General features: G+C 43.0%; 1 protein-coding gene across 6 annotated transcripts in view; it reads left to right on the top strand.

Annotated features, from left to right (window-relative positions):
- The window catches only part of LOC145714954 (neuroligin-4, X-linked), a 315,009-nt gene extending 296,598 nt beyond the window's left edge, over positions 1 to 18,411 (top strand). For all 6 annotated transcript variants that reach the window (XM_081794513.1, XM_081794512.1, XM_081794515.1 and 3 more), the window contains 3 exons: positions 1,154 to 1,339; positions 5,416 to 6,205; positions 14,764 to 18,411. In XM_081794513.1, the coding sequence (XP_081650639.1) occupies positions 1,154 to 1,339; positions 5,416 to 6,205; positions 14,764 to 15,613 (1,826 nt within the window). In that variant the 3' untranslated portion in view covers positions 15,614 to 18,411. The remainder of the gene's footprint in view (positions 1 to 1,153; positions 1,340 to 5,415; positions 6,206 to 14,763) is intronic.
- The last annotated feature ends 677 nt before the right edge of the window (positions 18,412 to 19,088 follow it).

Raw genomic sequence — 19,088 nt, forward strand, 5'->3', positions numbered from 1 at the left:
CAGAGTTTCATGTTTCTGTGTGCGACTCTAATATGTGGTCTATAAGGGGTGGGCGCTAAGTAAGAGTGGAGTCCCCAGGATCTGTCGCTTAGTTTGAAACTTAAGCATTAAAAAGAATGAAAATATCAATAAGGAATTCAATGGGGAGAAGCTGACAACCTGTAACGCTTTTCTGCACACACATGCACACACACACTTACACACAGACACCAACACACAGATGCCCCAGCCCAACACACACACTTATTTTTCCCTGAAAAACTTCTTTTTTTAAATTTTTTTTAACGTTTATTTATTTTTGGGACAGAGAGAGACAGAGCATGAACGGGGAAGGGGCAGAGAGAGAGGGAGACACAGAATCGGAAGCAGGCTCCAGGCTCTGAGCCGTCAGCCCAGAGCCTGACGTGGGGCTCGAACTCACAGACCGCGAGATCGTGACCTGAGCTGAAGTCGGACGCTTAACCGACTGAGCCACCCAGGCACCCCTGAAAAACTTCTTTTAGGATATCCCTGAAAAATTTTTTCAGGGAGGACTTTCTCATTTTACAACCAACGTGTGTAGACAAATGATAACTTGAATCTAGTAAAATTTATGGTCTCTGGTATTATCATATATTATAAATATTTGAGATTGATTTTGCCTGATATGTTAGCCCTGTACAGACTCATAGAGGAGGCATTTTATCATCAGAAACAGAACCAATAGAAACAGAAGCAATAACCATCATCACGATTATTTACATAATATAATCCTTCCTGCCATGAAAAATGCTTTCCACTGGTGCTTCTCATTTATAGGAAGACAACCAAAGAATGAACAGGGTAAACCATGAGATATATTTTCTTTATTTTTTAAGTGTTTATTTATTTATTTTGAGAGACAGTATGTGTGCGAGCCAGGAGGGACAAGGGCAAAGAGAGAGACAGTGAGAGAGAGAATCCCAAGCAGGCTCCACACCATCAGCACACGGAGCCTGACATGTGGGGCTTGAACCCACAAACTGAGAGATCATGTCCTAAGCCAAAACCAAGAGTCAGACGCTGAACCGACCGAGCCACCCAGGCGCCCCCATGAGATTTATTTCCAAATACCGGGGATGTTTATGTGCTTTGTTATCATCAACAACCCAAAATATCCTGTGTTCTCTTGTAGGGTTTTTAAGTACCGGTGACCAGGCGGCCAAAGGCAACTATGGGCTCCTGGACCAGATCCAGGCACTTCGGTGGATTGAGGAGAATGTCGGGGCCTTCGGCGGGGATCCCAAGCGAGTGACCATCTTCGGCTCAGGCGCGGGGGCGTCTTGCGTCAGTCTGTTGACCTTATCGCACTATTCAGAAGGTAACAAGGGCATCCCCGTGTTGGTGCTCGACCCCCAGGGCTGACTGGTGAACACATGTGGAGTTCATATCCAAGGTGCCTGCTGGTGGTGTCACCATAAGTCCCTCTCGAATCCTCTGCAGAAAGTCCCCAGATGACATGAGCTCACCTTGCTTTCTTTAAAAAAATTTTTTAAGTTTTTTTTATTTAGAGAGAGAGAGAGCATGCAAAGGCGTGAGTGATGGAGGGGCAGAGAGAAAAGAAGAGAGAGGATCCCAGGGAGGCTCCGCAGTGTCAGCGCAGAGCCCATTGTGGGACTTGAACCCAAGAACCATGAGATCATGACCTGAGCCGAAACTAAGAGTTGGATGCTTAACCGACTGAACCTCCCAGGAGCCCCTTACATTGTTTTCTTTTAGCTCAGCTTTGTTTGTATTTTAACCATTTAAATATTAGCAATTCAGTGCTGGTTACAACAATTGGAACATAATGACTCTTATAGGAAGACCAACACTTTGTTTTTGCCTTCCTGACTTTATTCGGTCACCTTTAAATTTTAAGGCCTTTTCATTTCAACTTGGGAGAGATAATACAGAAGAGAAACAGTCATGTGGAAGACGGATGCACATTTTTACATTCCATAAGCAACGCGGCTCATGGTCGTGTGGTTTTAAAAGTCAGTTGGGTCACCCACACTAACTTGGGGTGGCTCCCTTGTGTCCACTGATGACTGATGTTCCAAGCAATTTGAGAGGAGGGGTTTAAGAGAGAAGTCAACTAGAATTAGATGCATTCATAATAACTTCCTGGCTCCCCCCTCAAAAACAAAAACATAACAGAGGTACCTGGGTGGCTCAGTCGGTTAGCATCCAACTTTGGATCAGGTCATGATCTCACAGTTCATGAGTTTGAGCCCCACGTTGGGCTCTGTGCTGACAGCTCGGAGCCTGGAGCCTGCTTTGGATTCTGTGTCTCCCTCTCTCTCTGCCCCTCCCCTGCTTGTGCTCTGTCTCTCTCTCCCAAAAATAAATAAACATTAAAAAAAACAATAAACAAACAACCCAAGAAAATGCAAATAAACATTCTTGGTGATGATCTAAATTATCAGGGTCATGTTATATTTCCTTCCATGTCATTGGTTGGTTGAAGAATTGCACCATTTTTATTTGAACCATTTTCATCAAAAGCACTTGAAACCTTAAAGGAGTTACTTGTTTTTCCTTAAAGAGTCTTGCAAAAGGAATGAAAAGGTCAAAATATTTTAAAGACTAATAAATACATAGAATTTTAATAAAATAGAATCAAAAAAACTGAAGAGGACCTTGAAGTGTATCTACCCCAAAGCCCTCATTTATCAAAAAGCAAATTGAGGCTCAAAGAGGTTGTATAACCTGCCTAGGGTCACACAGCAAGTGATGGAGGCAGGGAAGAAACCCAACTTCCCAGACCCTGATTCAAACCTATTCCCACCATTCTTCCTTAGCTATTAAAAACTGTGCCAGAGTAGAGGGTAGCCTTGATCTTCTGTGCAGAATAGACTGGCTGTACGGGATTCATGGATATCTGCGCACAGAACAACTATCAGGAAAGCCCTGATTGTCTCTCCTGTTTGGTATTTTACCTAGCAACTGCTTCTCCACTTTCGGCTTCCAGTGTTGAAGTTCAGATTTCCTCTCAAGGTATTCTGTAGCTCTTAGGAAATACAAATGTTCAGCTCGAGTAGAAATTTTAACTAGTAACAGGCACTGATGTGACCAGTAGATTTGTGGCTTAGTAAGGAGATTCAAAATGCACCTGTTATTAGGATGCTCAATCCAAGAGCCATAAGCAACCATCGGTCAAATCAAAGGTGACAGGGCTATAGATTATTTCATAATGTCTAAGGAGAGGTCACATTACGGGCTCACATTTATATTAACACTTCATTTTTACAAAAATGAAACAGTGGACAATTAGAGGGGTTGTTGGCAATATCAATACCTATAGCATTCCAGAAAATATTTAGACTTTCCCACTTTTCAACTGATATAATCCCAGTTCTCAAGTTAGCAAGTAGTCAGGACCAGCTTCCTTAGTAATCAAACACAGGAAACCAAATCTAATTGGAGGAAGAGCATTAATTACTTAAATCAGCATGTCGGAAGTGATCAAGCTCCATGGCCGTGCTGGGCATGGGTCGCGTCTCTACACAGCAGCTTTTCAAAACAACCCAGCAATGTAATGAGCACTATGAAAATAACTAGATAGTTGGCCTTAGAATTATACTTCTAGCGATGTAGTCCCCAAAAAAGCAATCAACAGATGCATGGAAAATGATGTTTTCTTGAAGATGTTTGCCACAGTATCATAGCAAAGAATCAAATGAGAAGCTCCAAGATTAAAAAGACAAGAAAGTTATAAGGAACACATGCATTTACTCAAAGGAACAATAATTAAAATATTTAAGAATTGTGCTGAAGACGTACAGTGGTCTGGGAAACACAGTGTGAAAGCTATGCATCTACTGGACACAGTTGTACAAAACAACGTTGAGGGGGAGATAGATAGCCAAGTAGGAATGACAGTAAAATGCTAACCAAACATTTTGGTTGAATTTTATAGTATGAAGTATGAGTGGTATTTTTCTTTATCCAATTATTCAAGTTTTATCACAAATTATATTCTGTAACACACACACACACACACACACACACACACACACACACATAGCTACGTCAGTCATGGCCAATAGTTGTAACAGGATAAAAAAAAAACATCTAGCAAAATTTTTCTAATCCTGATTATTTTAACTTGTGAAAATTTTCAATCGATCACATATTGACATCATTTCTTTAAGAGGCTTCAACACATTAATCTTTAGAGCCAAACACAAACATCAGTAGTTGTACATGTCTGAGAGCATTATAAACTCTGGGAGAATGGCCCCCAAATGACTTTGATGATGCATTGAGCAAAACCAGATCAACTTAACGTCTTCTCTTGTGTGTCATCTTTGGGCAATCTTCCAGTCTTTAGAATCACATCTTCCTGATTGCAATCATGTTTCCTCACTTGATTGCTTGCGTGACCTTAAAACTCTACAGGGCACGAACTTTTGGGCTCCCAGCTGAATTACTCTGCCAGCGTCTCCTGAGACATGAGAGCTACATCATGCTGGAATTCAAGAAAATGGCAGGAAGAGATAAGAAACAGAATGCTATCATTTTATACCCCATCAGCTCTTGTCCTGTAGTAGTGAAAAATACAGGGTTTAAAAAAATCTTTTTTTACTTCCCAACATTCATGCACTAGACAGAACTGAGAGAACATTGTAAGCCACACAGAATTTTACTCATCAAATTGCCCTTTTTTTTTTATTTCTCATGAAACAGACATTTTGAACATGTGGCAGAATACATTAGAGGAAAGTCTGGGATTCGAATGGATGCAATTTTGAGACCAGTGATTTTTTTTAAAAAATGCATTTTACTTGGGCAATCAAGTGAGGATTCCTTTAGGAATAGCTAGCTTAATTAATATTTCAGTTGTGAAAGCTTAATACATCCAATATATTGAGGGTGGAAACAGAAATACATCTCTGAATTTTTACCCTGAAATTGATTTTAGTGGATTTTTTTTTCTGCATGTTGAAGTGATACCTGGATTTGCCGGTGAGGCAAAATGGTCTTTAACATCTTCCTGGCTCAAAGCATATTTTTAAGGAATGGGAGGTAGGTGATTACCCTGGGTGGCTTTATTCATAACAGCATCTGGGGATGCCAACGGCTAGACTACCCTAAATTGTGGAGTGATAAACAGATTGCACATTTTTTTACCACGGGAGCTAAAAGTTTTTTTACCATTTTCTTAAACCACGTGTGTGTGTGCGTGTGTGTGTGTGCGTGTGTGTAATAACATCCCATAAAACAAATGTCCAGCGGGAAGGGGAGGAGGAGAGGAGGAGATGGAAATGAGCAAAAAAATCCTGAAAGCGCTGAATGCCACTGTATCCAGAAATTCACATGCCCGAGAGACAATCAGAGCCTTCTTTGCTAAGTAAAAGCTGCTTTTCTGTCTTTCGGGTTTTCATTTGCATGTGTACAACGTTGCACCTGCAGGTCTGTTCCAGAAGGCGATCATCCAGAGCGGGACCGCACTGTCCAGCTGGGCAGTGAACTACCAGCCAGCCAAGTACACGCGGATATTGGCAGATAAAGTCGGCTGCAACATGCTGGACACAACGGACATGGTGGAATGCCTTCGGAATAAGAACTACAAGGAGCTCATTCAGCAGACCATCACCCCGGCCACGTACCACATTTCCTTTGGCCCCGTCATCGACGGGGACGTCATCCCAGACGACCCTCAGATCCTGATGGAGCAGGGGGAGTTCCTCAATTACGACATCATGCTTGGTGTCAACCAGGGGGAAGGCTTGAAGTTTGTCGACGGCATCGTGGACAACGAAGATGGTGTGACGCCCAACGACTTTGACTTCTCCGTGTCCAACTTTGTGGACAACCTTTACGGCTACCCAGAGGGGAAAGACACTTTGCGGGAAACCATCAAGTTCATGTACACGGACTGGGCAGACAAGGAAAACCCCGAGACGCGGCGAAAGACCCTGGTGGCTCTCTTCACGGATCACCAGTGGGTGGCCCCCGCGGTGGCCACGGCTGACCTGCATGCTCAGTACGGCTCCCCGACTTACTTCTATGCCTTCTACCACCACTGCCAGAGTGAAATGAAGCCCAGCTGGGCGGACTCAGCCCATGGTGACGAAGTCCCCTACGTCTTTGGGATCCCCATGATTGGCCCTACTGAACTCTTCAGTTGTAACTTCTCCAAGAACGACGTCATGCTCAGCGCAGTGGTCATGACCTACTGGACCAATTTTGCCAAAACCGGGTACGTGCTTCCCCACAGCAGGTTTTTCTTGCTCTTCTCCTAGATTGTCTGGTTCTGCCATGACGAATGGAGTGCAGGATGCATTCACACACAGTAACGGTGGGGGGCCTCGCTTTTTCCTCCTCCTTAAATTGTTTTCTGCCAACCAGATTTTTACTAAGAGTGCTCACTGCATACTTAAAAGTCTGTTTCTACCTGCCACTCCAGGGTTCAGGGGTAAACGGCAATACCTTTGGAAGCCAATCCCAGAATTTGTGTCCTTTGGTAAATGGTAGGGTTATCAAATAGGACCTTGTGTCCTTTGGTAAATAGTAGGGTTATCAAATAGGACCTTGTGTCCTTTGGTAAATAGTAGGGTTATCAAAACACGTGTACCACATGGCAATTTGTGTTTATTGCGTAGCCACGAGAACGAATTCAGTCTCATAATACATCTAAGAAATATGATCCATGTGTGTTTATACTATATATGAACACACACGTATGTATATTTCTCTACAGTTATGAGATTTATTTCCTGTATATACACATATTGGCAAATACTTATTCATCTATATATCATTTATACATATTTATTTCATAAACAAATATATATTTCATATATATGTGTATATACATACCTTACAGGAAAGGACCTCAGCTAAATGTAGTACAAAACCCACAAGAGGTACACATAACAACAGGTCCCACCGATATCCTGTTGAGCAGCTTCCAAGCACACAAGGATAGAAAAGTCTCCCCAAGTTTTTATTTTTTCAGGTTTATTTATTTTGAGAGAAAGCGGGCGTGTCAGTGGGTGAGGAGTACACAGAGAGGGAAAGAGAGAATCCCAAGCACGCTCCGCACTGTCATCCCAGGGCTCGATCCCACGAACTGTGAGATCGTGACCTGAGCCAAAATCAAGAGTTTGACACTCAACCGCCTGAGCCACCCAGGCATCAGAAGACTCCCCAACATTTAAATTTTTTTTAAATGTTTTTATTTATTTTTGAGAGACACAGAGATAGAATGAGTGAGGGAGAGCAGAGACAGAGAGGGAGACACAGAACCCGAAGCAGGCTGCAGGCTCTGAGCCATCAGCACAGAGCCAGACGCAGCGCTCCATCTCACCAGCCGTGAGATCATGGCCTGAGCCGAAGTCGGATGCTTAACCGACTGAGCCGCCCAGGCGCCCCGACTCCCCAGCATTTTAAATGGCTACAAAGTCACAGCAACTTTTCATTTTTCTCCTGTCTAACAACGTGATTGTGGAAATTAATGAGGTATCATTCTGTTCTACCTGGGTGGGCTTCTCTCATTAACCTTGAGCCTCTTGCCCTGAATTAAAATCGGAGATGCTCTCCCTCTCCGCGGGAATGTGCGTCTTCCCGCGGCACTCCAGATGTGGGACAGAGGCGCCCACACGACAGCAGCCCGCAGTGCCTGAGTCTGAGGCAGCTCTAGAGACAGGGTTCGTGGTGCTGAGGGCTCAATGCTCAGGGCTCATTCTTTCACAACGATTCCAGATGTTACTGTGTGCACAGTCTTCAGAGTTTTGGGGGTCTTAGCAAAAGTATGGCGTGTTTATAGAGTGGCAAGTGTATTGTATGGATACCCACGTCCAACTGTCACATTTTACACGTTTGGTCTAACCACGGCGGGCATAGGAGGCAGTAGGGGAGGGAGGATGTACAGATATTTGGGACAGATGCTTGCCTGTCACCTAAGGGTTCTTTCCTCAACAAGGAGATGATTGACATCAAGCCAACGAATTTTTTTTAATGTTTATGTAGCTTCTGAGAGAGAGAGAGACAGAGCACGAGTGAGGGAGGGGCAGAGAGAGAGAAAGAGGGAGACACAGAATCCGAGGCAGGCTCCAGGCTCCGAGCCGTCAGCACAGAGCCCGATGTGGAGCTCGAACCCACGAGCCGCGAGATCATGACCTGAGCCGAAGTCAGATGCTCAACCGACTGAGCCCCCCAGGCGTCCCCTAGTCAACGACTATCTTTATGTCACCCTTGTTTATGATGTTATTATAACATCCCTAGGGTGCTGTAACCATGTACCACAAACGGTGTGGCTTCAAACGACAGACATTTATCGTTGCCCAGTTCTGGATGCTAGAAATGCAAAATGCAGGTGTTGGCAGGGCCGAGTTCCCTCTACAATCTCTAGGGGACAGTTTTGTGCTCCTTCCTAGTTCCTGCTGCTTTGCAGGCTATCTGTGGCATTGCCTGTTTACAGCCACATGACTGTGGTTTCTGCGTCTGTGTGATGTGGTGGCCTCCCTATGTGTCTGTTTGCAGATGGCCGTCTTCTTCTAAGGGCATCCGTCATACTGGTTTAGACGTCCAACCTGCCCCGTCTTATCTTCACTGATTCCATCTGGAATGACACTGTTTCCAAATACGGTCACATTCTGAGGTCATTCTGGAATGACCCTGTTTCCAAATACGGTCACATTCTGAGGTCACATTCTGGGGGTTAGCACTTTGGCATATGGTATTAATTTGATGGGGGAACAATTCAACTCATCACCCCTTTTAAAGGCAGGATGATGCCCAGTTGTGTCATTGAACTCAGGTGTGTGATGCCTTTCCTAACCAAGTGTCATGCTCTTGAAGCAGAAAGATTTCCCAAATGATGGCCATCTGCTTTCCCTACATTTTCATCCAAACCTAGCACTCTTTAAGTAATATCTAAACATCCTTACTCGCTTTAGTTAAAACCACATACTTCTTTCCCTTATGTGTTTTGGAAATGGACTTTATATGATTTTTCTTACATGGTGATCATTCATCACCAGTGTAACTGAACCATGAAAAAAATGGCAAACTCCAAACAAAGCCATTAAATTCTCGTTAGCTCCTCTTGCCTTGCCAAGAGCTCTGGGGCTGATGCCCTCTTGGCGTTTAAAAAAGAAAGAAGAACGGTAAAGGAAATTAATTAGTGTCACGCGACGGGAAAGATCTCCTAGCGCGAAATGGATATTTTCACCAAGACCTATCAAAGGCTGAGCCAGGATTAAAAATACCACAGCATTCTGCTATTGAGTGCTTCTTTTCATGTCGTAGCTTGGTTCCTAAGATCTCTGTGCCCAGCGCACACCCTCGTGTGGGGAACGTAGTGATGGAACTGTTAAATAGCCTGGGCTTAATCACGGCCAAAGGCATTCGTGTGACCATTCATGGTATGTGTTCATGAAGGTGTCAAAGCAGCCAGAACAGATGGGAAAAGGGGTCGGAAGGGGGAGGACATCCGCTTTGGGGGAACAGGTGTCATCTAAGTGGAATCTAGAACGTCAGAGAGAGTCAAGCTCTCCCTGAGCAAACGGGAAAGACAATGGAGAGCTGTGGATGTCAGGCTGAAGAACCTGGACTGGATCCAAACAGGAGCTATTTTTACTTCCTCAGCGCCTGTGGGCCACGGCTGAAATAATACTTAGGGATATTAATGCAGTCAGTTTTCTTCATTCGTTTGGAAAGGTCATTGAAATGACTCAAATCATCCTTAAAGAGAGTCACTCAGAACTTCCTCTAATGTGAAATGCAAAGTGGAGTCTTCCAGCATCAGTATGTGTGGGATAATATTTCCATGGCGGCCAGTTGAACAAGGAGACAGAGGATGGAACGGGTGGGCAGTCTAGTGATTTAGGTATTTGTCAATACTTGGCAAAGTCGTGAGAGGTGGTTGCTATTCATTTATTTAATTAGGGTAGCGGTGCAGTAGGCTCTCTGCAGGGGCGTATTTCCTTGTCCCCGGCGGGGGCTGCTTCGGTGGTCCCAGGGAAGGTGAGCCAAAATGGTGCCAGTAATGGAACAACGTAGGATAAACCATGTCTGACGCCACAGTGTGAGCATGCTGGTTAACTCTGTTCTTCAGAACACATACTCAGACCGTGACACACAGACCATCAACTGCTCCCCACCAGCACTAGAGAGACAGGAGCTAGATTATAAGAACATCTCCCCAGCCATTTGTCACAGCCCTTGTCTACAGAGAGAGGAGTCCATGGCATCAGGACATGCTTTGCCATTATCACTGGCTGCTGTTTCCAGTCTTCTGTACCTTACAGACAACACACTGCTGTTCCTTACTGTTCGGATGTTAGGCAAGGCGTATACCCTGGTGCTGCTTTTCGTACAACCCACAGCTCACAGGTGTGACCTTATGTCTGTCTTTAAATGTAAATACATGATATGCCAACTTTTTGTTGTTGTGGATCACAGAGAGGTAAATGTTGGGAATATGGGTATAGAAGACACGGAAGGGGGAAGGCGGGTAGGGAGGGAAGGAAGGAAGGTCCCATGATCCAGCTTAGAAGACTCAGCCAAGGTGCTGCCAGGGTGCTAGTCGGCTCAGGTCGTGATCTCACAGTTCCTGGGTTTGAGCCCCACATCGGGCTCTGTGCTGACAGCTCAGAGCCTGGAGCCTGCTTCCGATTCTGTATGTCCCTCTCTCTCTGCCCCTCCCTTGCCTCTCTCTCTCTCTCTCTCTCTCTCTCTCTCTCTCTCTCTCTGCCCCTCCCCTGCTCACACTCTCTTTCTCTCAAAAATAAATGTTAAAAATAAAAAAAGAAGACTCAACCGAAACAGTGCTGGAAAAGAACAACATAGGCCAAAACAATAAGTACTAGCCTAAAAATAAAGCTGATGTGGAAAGTTTTGCTAAATGAAAAGCAATGTCAAGGAAAAATGAAAACTAATCCCAAGGTTTACAAAGGCTTAGAAAGAATTATAACCTGTGTCATAGAAAATCTCTTTGGGAATGTGAGCCCTGACTGGTCCATAGAATCCAGGTGCTTGTGGATCAAACACCGATTCAGTCTGAACTCTTTTGTGGGGACACCAAAGAAAAGTTGGTCTCTGTAGGACATATTGCAACAATCAGCACTTTAAGGAACCAGATGATGCATTGTCCATCGAGGGCCTTACTTAAATGCCATTGGAGTTCAGATAATGCAAAGATAATTCTGGCATGGCAAATGCAACCAACACAGATTCCACTTTTTTGACTTGGTCTCAGGACCAAGGCTCTCGGTGTAGGTCTAATGAGATGCTATCTTGACTGTTGATGTTGTTGGTATCCTGTGATGAGTTTATTTTCAACCTTTGCGAAAACTCAAGAGGCCCTTAGGGTGCGTGGCTTAGAGAGAACTGCAGCCCGTGTCTGGTCTTAAAATGACCTTTACGGCCAAAAAGCATTGTAAGCAGAATGAATGAACATCTTGACCTGTTGTGTAGGTGCACGTGGTAGCCTTCTTCTTAATACCAGGTACTACGTTACGCTAGGTGTGAGGAGAATCTTGTGCCATCAAAAGGAGCCCATCAGAGAGTTTACTGATGTTTCCAAAGGAATCATATTACCTATCTCTAGCAAATAACATGGATCACAAGGGCTTAGAAATGCACTCGACTATCCTCCGCCAAGATGATGTCTCAAATAAATTGTGACAGGTGAAAATGTGTGTCTCAGGTGCTGGGAAATGTGGATGCAGGTAGCATTGAGGTTTTCACTAGGGAGAGAAGATACGTCCATTGCTTTTATCCTTAATCATCACGATCTTTAATTTTACTCATGGAAATTAAAACATGCCATATGCGGAAGTCAAGTCTAAAAAGCAAGACACTGATATCCCACTTAGAGGTCTTGCTGTCTTTGGAGTGTTTGACAAGGGAAAATGATGGACTTTCATAAGCTCTGTGAGTTTATCTTGGTTTAAGGCTTCTGACCGTGCACCTCCAAGAACTTTAATAGATAGATTGTATCAGGCTAAAGCTTACTTATCTGGATTTTCAAAATCCTCTGCTCTATTCTTTGAGAACAAAATAAATGTGTTTCTTTACCTTTCAAATGCACACCGAATTTCATCAAAAAGAGTCCAATATCCAACATGAACAGAATACTCTTTTTCCTAGATGCCCTCTGCTTAATAAAAGGTCCACACAGCTAATAGACCCAATTCAGTGAAATCAGATCAATGGAAAAATAGTAGGAATCCTTACCACCTTTCCTTGCTTTTAGAAAATAAAAATCGGTGACAAAAGTTTCCATGGCAGATTCCAATTAAATAGGAATTTTTTCAAAAATTTATTTCAGAAGACTCAAATAAAAGAAACATGAGTTGCTATATTGAATCCAACATGTTTCTGAAACATGCAAGTATTTTTAAAAATCAGATAAAAAGATTTTAAATATATTAATGTTTATAAATGAACAGATAAAAAAGAAAACTCATGCATTAGGATCTACAAATGTGTATTCTTTTTTCTTGATCCCATGAGTAAAATAAAAGTGAGTGTGCACTCAGTTAAGTAGTAAAATTTCTTTTTCTGTATGCCGTGTATATAGTTATATTTACATATAATTATATGTATCTATATATAGCTATATATCTAGTGATACAATTATCCATATATATAGTGTACATTATGCAGTATATACTATGATATATAGTATACTTTCACAGAGTATATATTCTACATTATACTTTTATGAAGCATATACTGTATATAACATATAGTATATACCATAAATCCTGTGGTATAGAGTATATGCTATATGAAGTATATACTATACTGTATATACTGTAGTATTCAATACATACAATATGTAATATAATATACTGTGATGTGTACTATGTACCATGTAATATACATGCTATGATGTATATTATTTACAATGTATAGCATACCATATATACGGTGGTAAACAGTATACTTTTATATGGCATATACTATATGCAGATTATGGTACCCTGTACATGCTGTGGGTATTACAGTATATTCCTTTACAGTCCTCTCTCCCTCCCTAAGCAATTTTTAGGCATTCTACTTTGAATATTGGCCGAAGGGGATAATATTTACTAGGCTGTCACTATTTTCCAAACATTTTGTTATGATTATTGAGCCTCCATCAATTACTTCTAATCCCAGTATCGTCACCCATTCTGTAGATGAGGATGATGAGGCCCAGAGAGGCTTCAGAAATTTGTGCAAGATTTCACAGCTGTAATGAGGGAGAGCCTCAGAGCTTAATGCCTGGAGATGATTTCGACAGCCTCAGACTGAAGACAAATGTCCTTCTTTTAGCAAAGGCTGCATGCACCAGTTGGCCAGGGTATCGTTTGCATCCTGCACAATGCACGGTCATGTGTGTGGACTTGAGACTTTCAGGTAGGACTTCTGGCCAGTGTTCTGGCATGTGAGCATATAGGCAGTGGCTAGAGGCAGCTTTGTCCATGCTGCCAGAACGTTGTTCCATGGAAAACAGAAGTGAGAAGAGCCAGATCTGTGTGTGCACATCCCAACTTGCTCTGGCTTGTCCATGACGTCTGAACGTTCAGTGTTGTCTATTAGGTGGTGTTTTACTGTGCATGACCTCAAAATTTTCAAAACAAATAAACATTAAGATGAAATATGTTTTACACTTCACTTTGCCAACCGTAAAAATAGATGGAAGAAATGAGCATATGATATTTTGGGGAGGTTCTTTGTTATAGTAAAAGAAAAGAGTTGGTGGCAAAGATGTTTAAAGTACCATGTTTTCTGGATTTCCCTTTAATTTTGGTGATTCCCTTTCTGCCTGTGCCCATTTATGTAAATAACAAGACAATTCTTGGGTTCAGAGTTGGCTTGGCACACTTAACATCTACAAAAACTCTCAATTTCTTGCACCGTGTTTTACTTCTCCTACACATGTTAGCTTCACCATATGTAAAGCTGTGATCTTATTACCGTTCTTAGAATTAATGGAATGTTATTTGATATTTACATGGCTCAGTCTTGGAGAGGTTTTCAAATATTCAACTATTCCTCTTTCAAAAAGACAGGAAACTCGTGGTGCCTTCATTTCACCGTGTCTTCACATTTTGCAATGGCAAGTCCTATTTTTATTTGATTTTTAACACAATTTTAGTTCTTAAAACTTCAGTATGTGTTTGTCCACCTCAGAAGCCACCCTGGTGCAAGAAAGAAAATGCTACTTTTTGAACAATTGCCTCTAAATCAGGATTTCTCAACCTCAATACTATTGATGTTTGTGCCCTCTACTCATTCATGGCGGTACAGTACACACATGACAACCAAATATGTCCCCAGACATTGCCAAATGTCCCTGTGTGGACAACACGCCTTGGTTGAGATTTATGGCTCAAGAGTAGCTAAACTTGAAATACTGAAAAAATTTCCTACACCCATTTTTTCTTACTTTTTTTATTTTTGAAGATCATTTGATGCATTTAAAAAAATAGTAGAAATGTTATGAAAATGCCAGACCTCTGCCACCAGGAATTATTTTTAAAATAAAAGGAAGAGAAGACTTTAAAGAAAATACAAAATGGTAGCCATGGTTGAATTAAACCACAGTGTGTCCATTGCTATTTGAGTACTTGGTGTTCATAAACAGGTCTTGGTGAGCTCGATTAAATGGTCCTATGAGTACTTGGTGTTCATAAACAGGTCTTGGTGAGCTCGATTAAATGGTCCTAATTCCCTGTTTTGTTTGATGGCGAGATTTACTTGTCACATGTCGAAGGGTGTGACCTTTTTTTCCCTCTTTTCTCTTCCTTCTGTCCCCAGTGACCCAAATCAGCCTGTTCCTCAGGACACCAAGTTCATTCATACAAAACCCAATCGCTTTGAGGAAGTGGCCTGGTCCAAGTATAACCCCAAAGACCAGCTCTATCTACATATTGGCCTGAAGCCCAGAGTGAGGGATCACTACCGAGCTACCAAGGTGGCTTTCTGGCTGGAACTGGTTCCCCACCTGCACAACCTGAATGAGATATTCCAGTACGTGTCAACAACCACAAAGGTCCCTCCTCCCGACATGACCTCCTTCCCCTATGGAACCCGGCGGTCTCCCGCCAAGATATGGCCCACGACCAAACGCCCAGCCATCACTCCCGCTAACAACCCCAAACACTCCAAGGACCCTCATAAGACAGGGCCTGAGGACACAACCGTCCTCATTGAAACCAAACGGGATTATTCCACTGAACTGAGCGTCACCATCGCTGTGGGGGCCTCCCTGCTGTTCCTCAACATTCTAGCATTTGCGGCTCTGTACTACAAGAAGGACAAGAGACGCCACGAGACGCACAGGCGCCCCAGTCCCCAGAGGAATACCACAAACGACATCGCTCACATCCAGAACGAAGAGATCATGTCCCTGCAGATGAAGCAGCTGGAACATGACCACGAGTGTGAGTCCCTGCAGGCTCACGACACGCTGAGGCTCACCTGTCCTCCAGACTACACCCTGACGCTGCGCAGGTCTCCAGATGACATCCCACTCATGACACCAAATACCATCACCATGATCCCAAACACACTGACGGGCATGCAGCCTTTGCACACATTCAACACCTTCAGCGGAGGACAAAACAGTACCAATCTCCCCCACGGACACTCGACCACTAGAGTATAGCTTTGCTGTTCCTTTCCGCTACATCTGCTCCTTCCCACTGGAGAGAGGGAGAAAGTGAGAAGCAACGTGTGCCCACGAGGAGTGTGGGTCATCCCAGTGACATAAGACAAAAAGAACAGGGCCACCATCGTGTCCCTGTAGACCCATCCCATTGGCATTTCCCAGTACGACAAGATCTACTTCTGACCCTATGAAATGTGAAAAAGTATACATTGCTGTTACAATACTGCTTTAACATCTCCACCTCTCCAGAGAACGTTTAGTGTGGCTAGAACATCACCGTCTCCAGGACCTGGATGCTTCCCGTGTTAACAATAGAAGCTGACACTTTGGGGACTCAGCCAGGGACACTTAAGAAAAAAATTTTTTTTAATTAACAGTTGAAAAATACAATATGTGCCATACGACGGATGGCTCTACTTAAGGGAAGGACGAGTCTGTGGGATTTTACCCAGTGCATGGAGCTATCATCCAGACAGAAGGAGAAGTAGAATTTTATTATTACAAGAGCCGACTATGCAGTAACATATGTATAGTTCTGTGCAAAGAGGTGTTTCGCCAGCCTGAACTATATTTAAGGAACTTTGTAAAAAAAAAAAAGAAAAAACAAATGTATATAGCTGTGAGTTTCAACAAAAAGACACACAGAGAAAGGAAAAAAAAAACAACAAAAAAGCTTTTATTGGTGTTTTCAGTTTGAAAGACCTTTTAGCAAGATTGTGCTTTCCATTGTGGTCTGTATGTATATAAATATATATATATACATTAGTCATTCACCTCTGTTTCCTCCAGGACACAGGAGGATGTTCTTAATTCCTTGTGGTAAGCAAACACATGGGGTTTTCTAACGCATTTCATTTGTAGGACGATGTGGTGTCACACAGCGGACCCAGACTGTCTGTGTGGTGGGGCTCTTCACCCCCCTTTCTGGGATGCATGCGACAGCATTGTTAGGAGACCGACCGTTGTGTTAGCAAACTTTTATTTTTGTGTGTGTTAGCCTCCATGGAGTTGCACCACCTAGATGGATCCCCCATCCCCAGCGTGGAGTTTATGTAAAGCTTGCTGAATTAGAAACACACACACACAGAGACACTGCAGGAACAAAAAACAAAATACAAGTCTTGGTCTATGGTTGTGGTTCTTTGAATATGTTTAGGGAGACCTGCTGCCCACCCCCAGGGGTCCTGCCAAAAAGGAAAGAAAGCTTGCCTTTGGTGGGGGTGGGGCCATGCCCCGCCGGGTAAATACGGCTCAGTGTTCCCCAGCAGCTGCAGAAAGGGCTGTGGGTGCCGGGCTACCTGCTCAGCTTAGCTAATCAGATTGAAGGAGGGCATGTGTGTTTCCTGTTTTTTCTTTAAGCAGTAAGTCCCTTATTTATCAGGAAGCAAGGTTTTTTTTTTTATTCTTTACATCGTTTATGGGATAACACATATGCTTGTCTAAAGTACTGTGAGACTTGTGTATCAGTCACTGGTCAATGAATCGTACGGGGAGAAAACAAACCCACGTGAAAGGACAGAACGTGAAAAGCCCTCTGCATGGGTTTTTCTGCAAAGTTAGGGTCGCCTTCGCTGTCAAGATAAGTTACGGAAATTATTCGCCCCACTTAAAATTGGCAAGCTGGGGACTGGACATTTGCCCCCAACACCTCCTCACATTCCCACTGTCCTTTTAATTTTATCTGAAGGAATATTTTGAGTTTCCTCCGGTGGAAGGGAAAAGAACAATGGTTACTTTATAGTTTGTCTTTCAAGAGTTATTGCAACATCAGGAAGTAGCAGCCAAAGATGTTTGAAAATCCTGTCTCTGGGCTTGACTATGGTTATTTCAGAAAGCGAGGCTTACAAGTCATTGCTACGTTGGGGATGCTCCACAAGATAAGTCCAGCGTCCTTGCCCCTTGGCACAACGCTCGAGTACTGAACCCCTACCCTAAAACAGTAACGATCGATACCAACGTCTTCGAAAACGCCCTTTAGCAAAAGACAGTTCTTACAGGTGCATAGAAGTCCCACGATAGATTCTGTCGTCCATCTGGGTTAAGATTTGAGAGTGGGTCTCTGTATATACATATGTGAACTATTATAATCCCCACTTTGCACATGGCCAACCAACAATCCTTTCCTGCAGCTAGACGTGTCACGGGTACAAGTTTTGTCCCCAGTTCATCCTTTTCTAAAGGTATTGTCAGGTCATTTCTGCAAGCTATGTATTACCCCCAGCGGGGTACGGCAAATAGACTGTCCATACAACTACCCGAGAGGTGATGCTTGGCATCAGTGTGGGTCTGGTATGTTTGTAATGTGAATTCCAATATTTGTTTAGTATTTCCAATTGTCTTCTGCTAGCAATATGCACAGTAATGTATCAGGCTTGTGACATTTGGATAAGGAAAAAAAAAAAAAAGAGTTCTTGTTAAGTGAATAGCTTTTACAGAGGATATGATCAAAAGAAATTTAATACACCTTAAATGATATCTTATTTCTACATGGAAAGAAGTTATAGAATCTTCATAGAGTTCTATGAGAATAAAATATACTTGCTATCTATAAAAAAGAGAAAAATGAGAAAAAAAAATGAGAAAAAGAAAATAAGTTAAAAAAAAAAAAAAACTTTCCTAGGCTTTTATCCTTGACCTTCACAGGCACGCAGGGTTTAATGGTTTCTTGGGTTATTATTTTGAAATTTTGTTTTTGATTTTGCCTTAAGTAATGATAGAAGATATATATGGCTGGACACATATGTATAAACTTTTCAGCAGCATTTTTAATAATAAAATATCACAGTATTTTCTAATGCTTTGTGCAAATAATTACGCGTCCATCCTTTTTTTGTAGGTGGCCTATGTTATTTACTTTTCCTACCCCTTTGACTGCTGTTTTCATTTTAAAAGCTACGCGGTACATCAGACATAAATGGACACCCTCAACCTGTAACGGGTCAGCTTCGCACAGTTTCTCCCGGTGCGTGATTCCTGGGCGACCCACGGGGGGAGTTCTGCCTGACGTTGGAGAAGGAAGCCCCGGAGGGTGATGATGATGTTTCCTGAAGGTTCCTGAGTTGCCCGTTCTTATGGTGCTGGGTTTGGCATTGAGTTTGACATAATAATGCCCTCCTGCATCCAAACAGCCTTGTTTGAGTAAATCTTCGGGTGACAGCAAGAAATTGTGAGTAAAACTCAAGAGGCAGAACGTGCCTCCCAGGCCCGTGGAGAGCAAATTGGCCAAGTCCTCACAAGTGCATCTGGCTGTTTCTTATCCTTTTAATTAACATTCGGGAGAGCCCCCAGGCACAGGCACCTGTAATACCCCTCCTTTAAAGTGGAAGAGGTTGAGAGTCGGGAACTTGTGGCCGCCAGGCAGCACAAGTTGGGTTCAAACGAAGGTAGTGTGCTTCAGAGCCCCAACTCCACCAGTAAGGAAGACAGCAGGAATTTCTAATGCAGGTGCACACGTGTCCTCGTGCATTAGCCG

Source organism: Panthera onca, chromosome Y (assembly GCF_046562875.1).
Source record: "Panthera onca isolate mPanOnc1 chromosome Y, mPanOnc1 haplotype 2, whole genome shotgun sequence".
NCBI lineage: Eukaryota > Metazoa > Chordata > Mammalia > Carnivora > Felidae > Panthera > Panthera onca.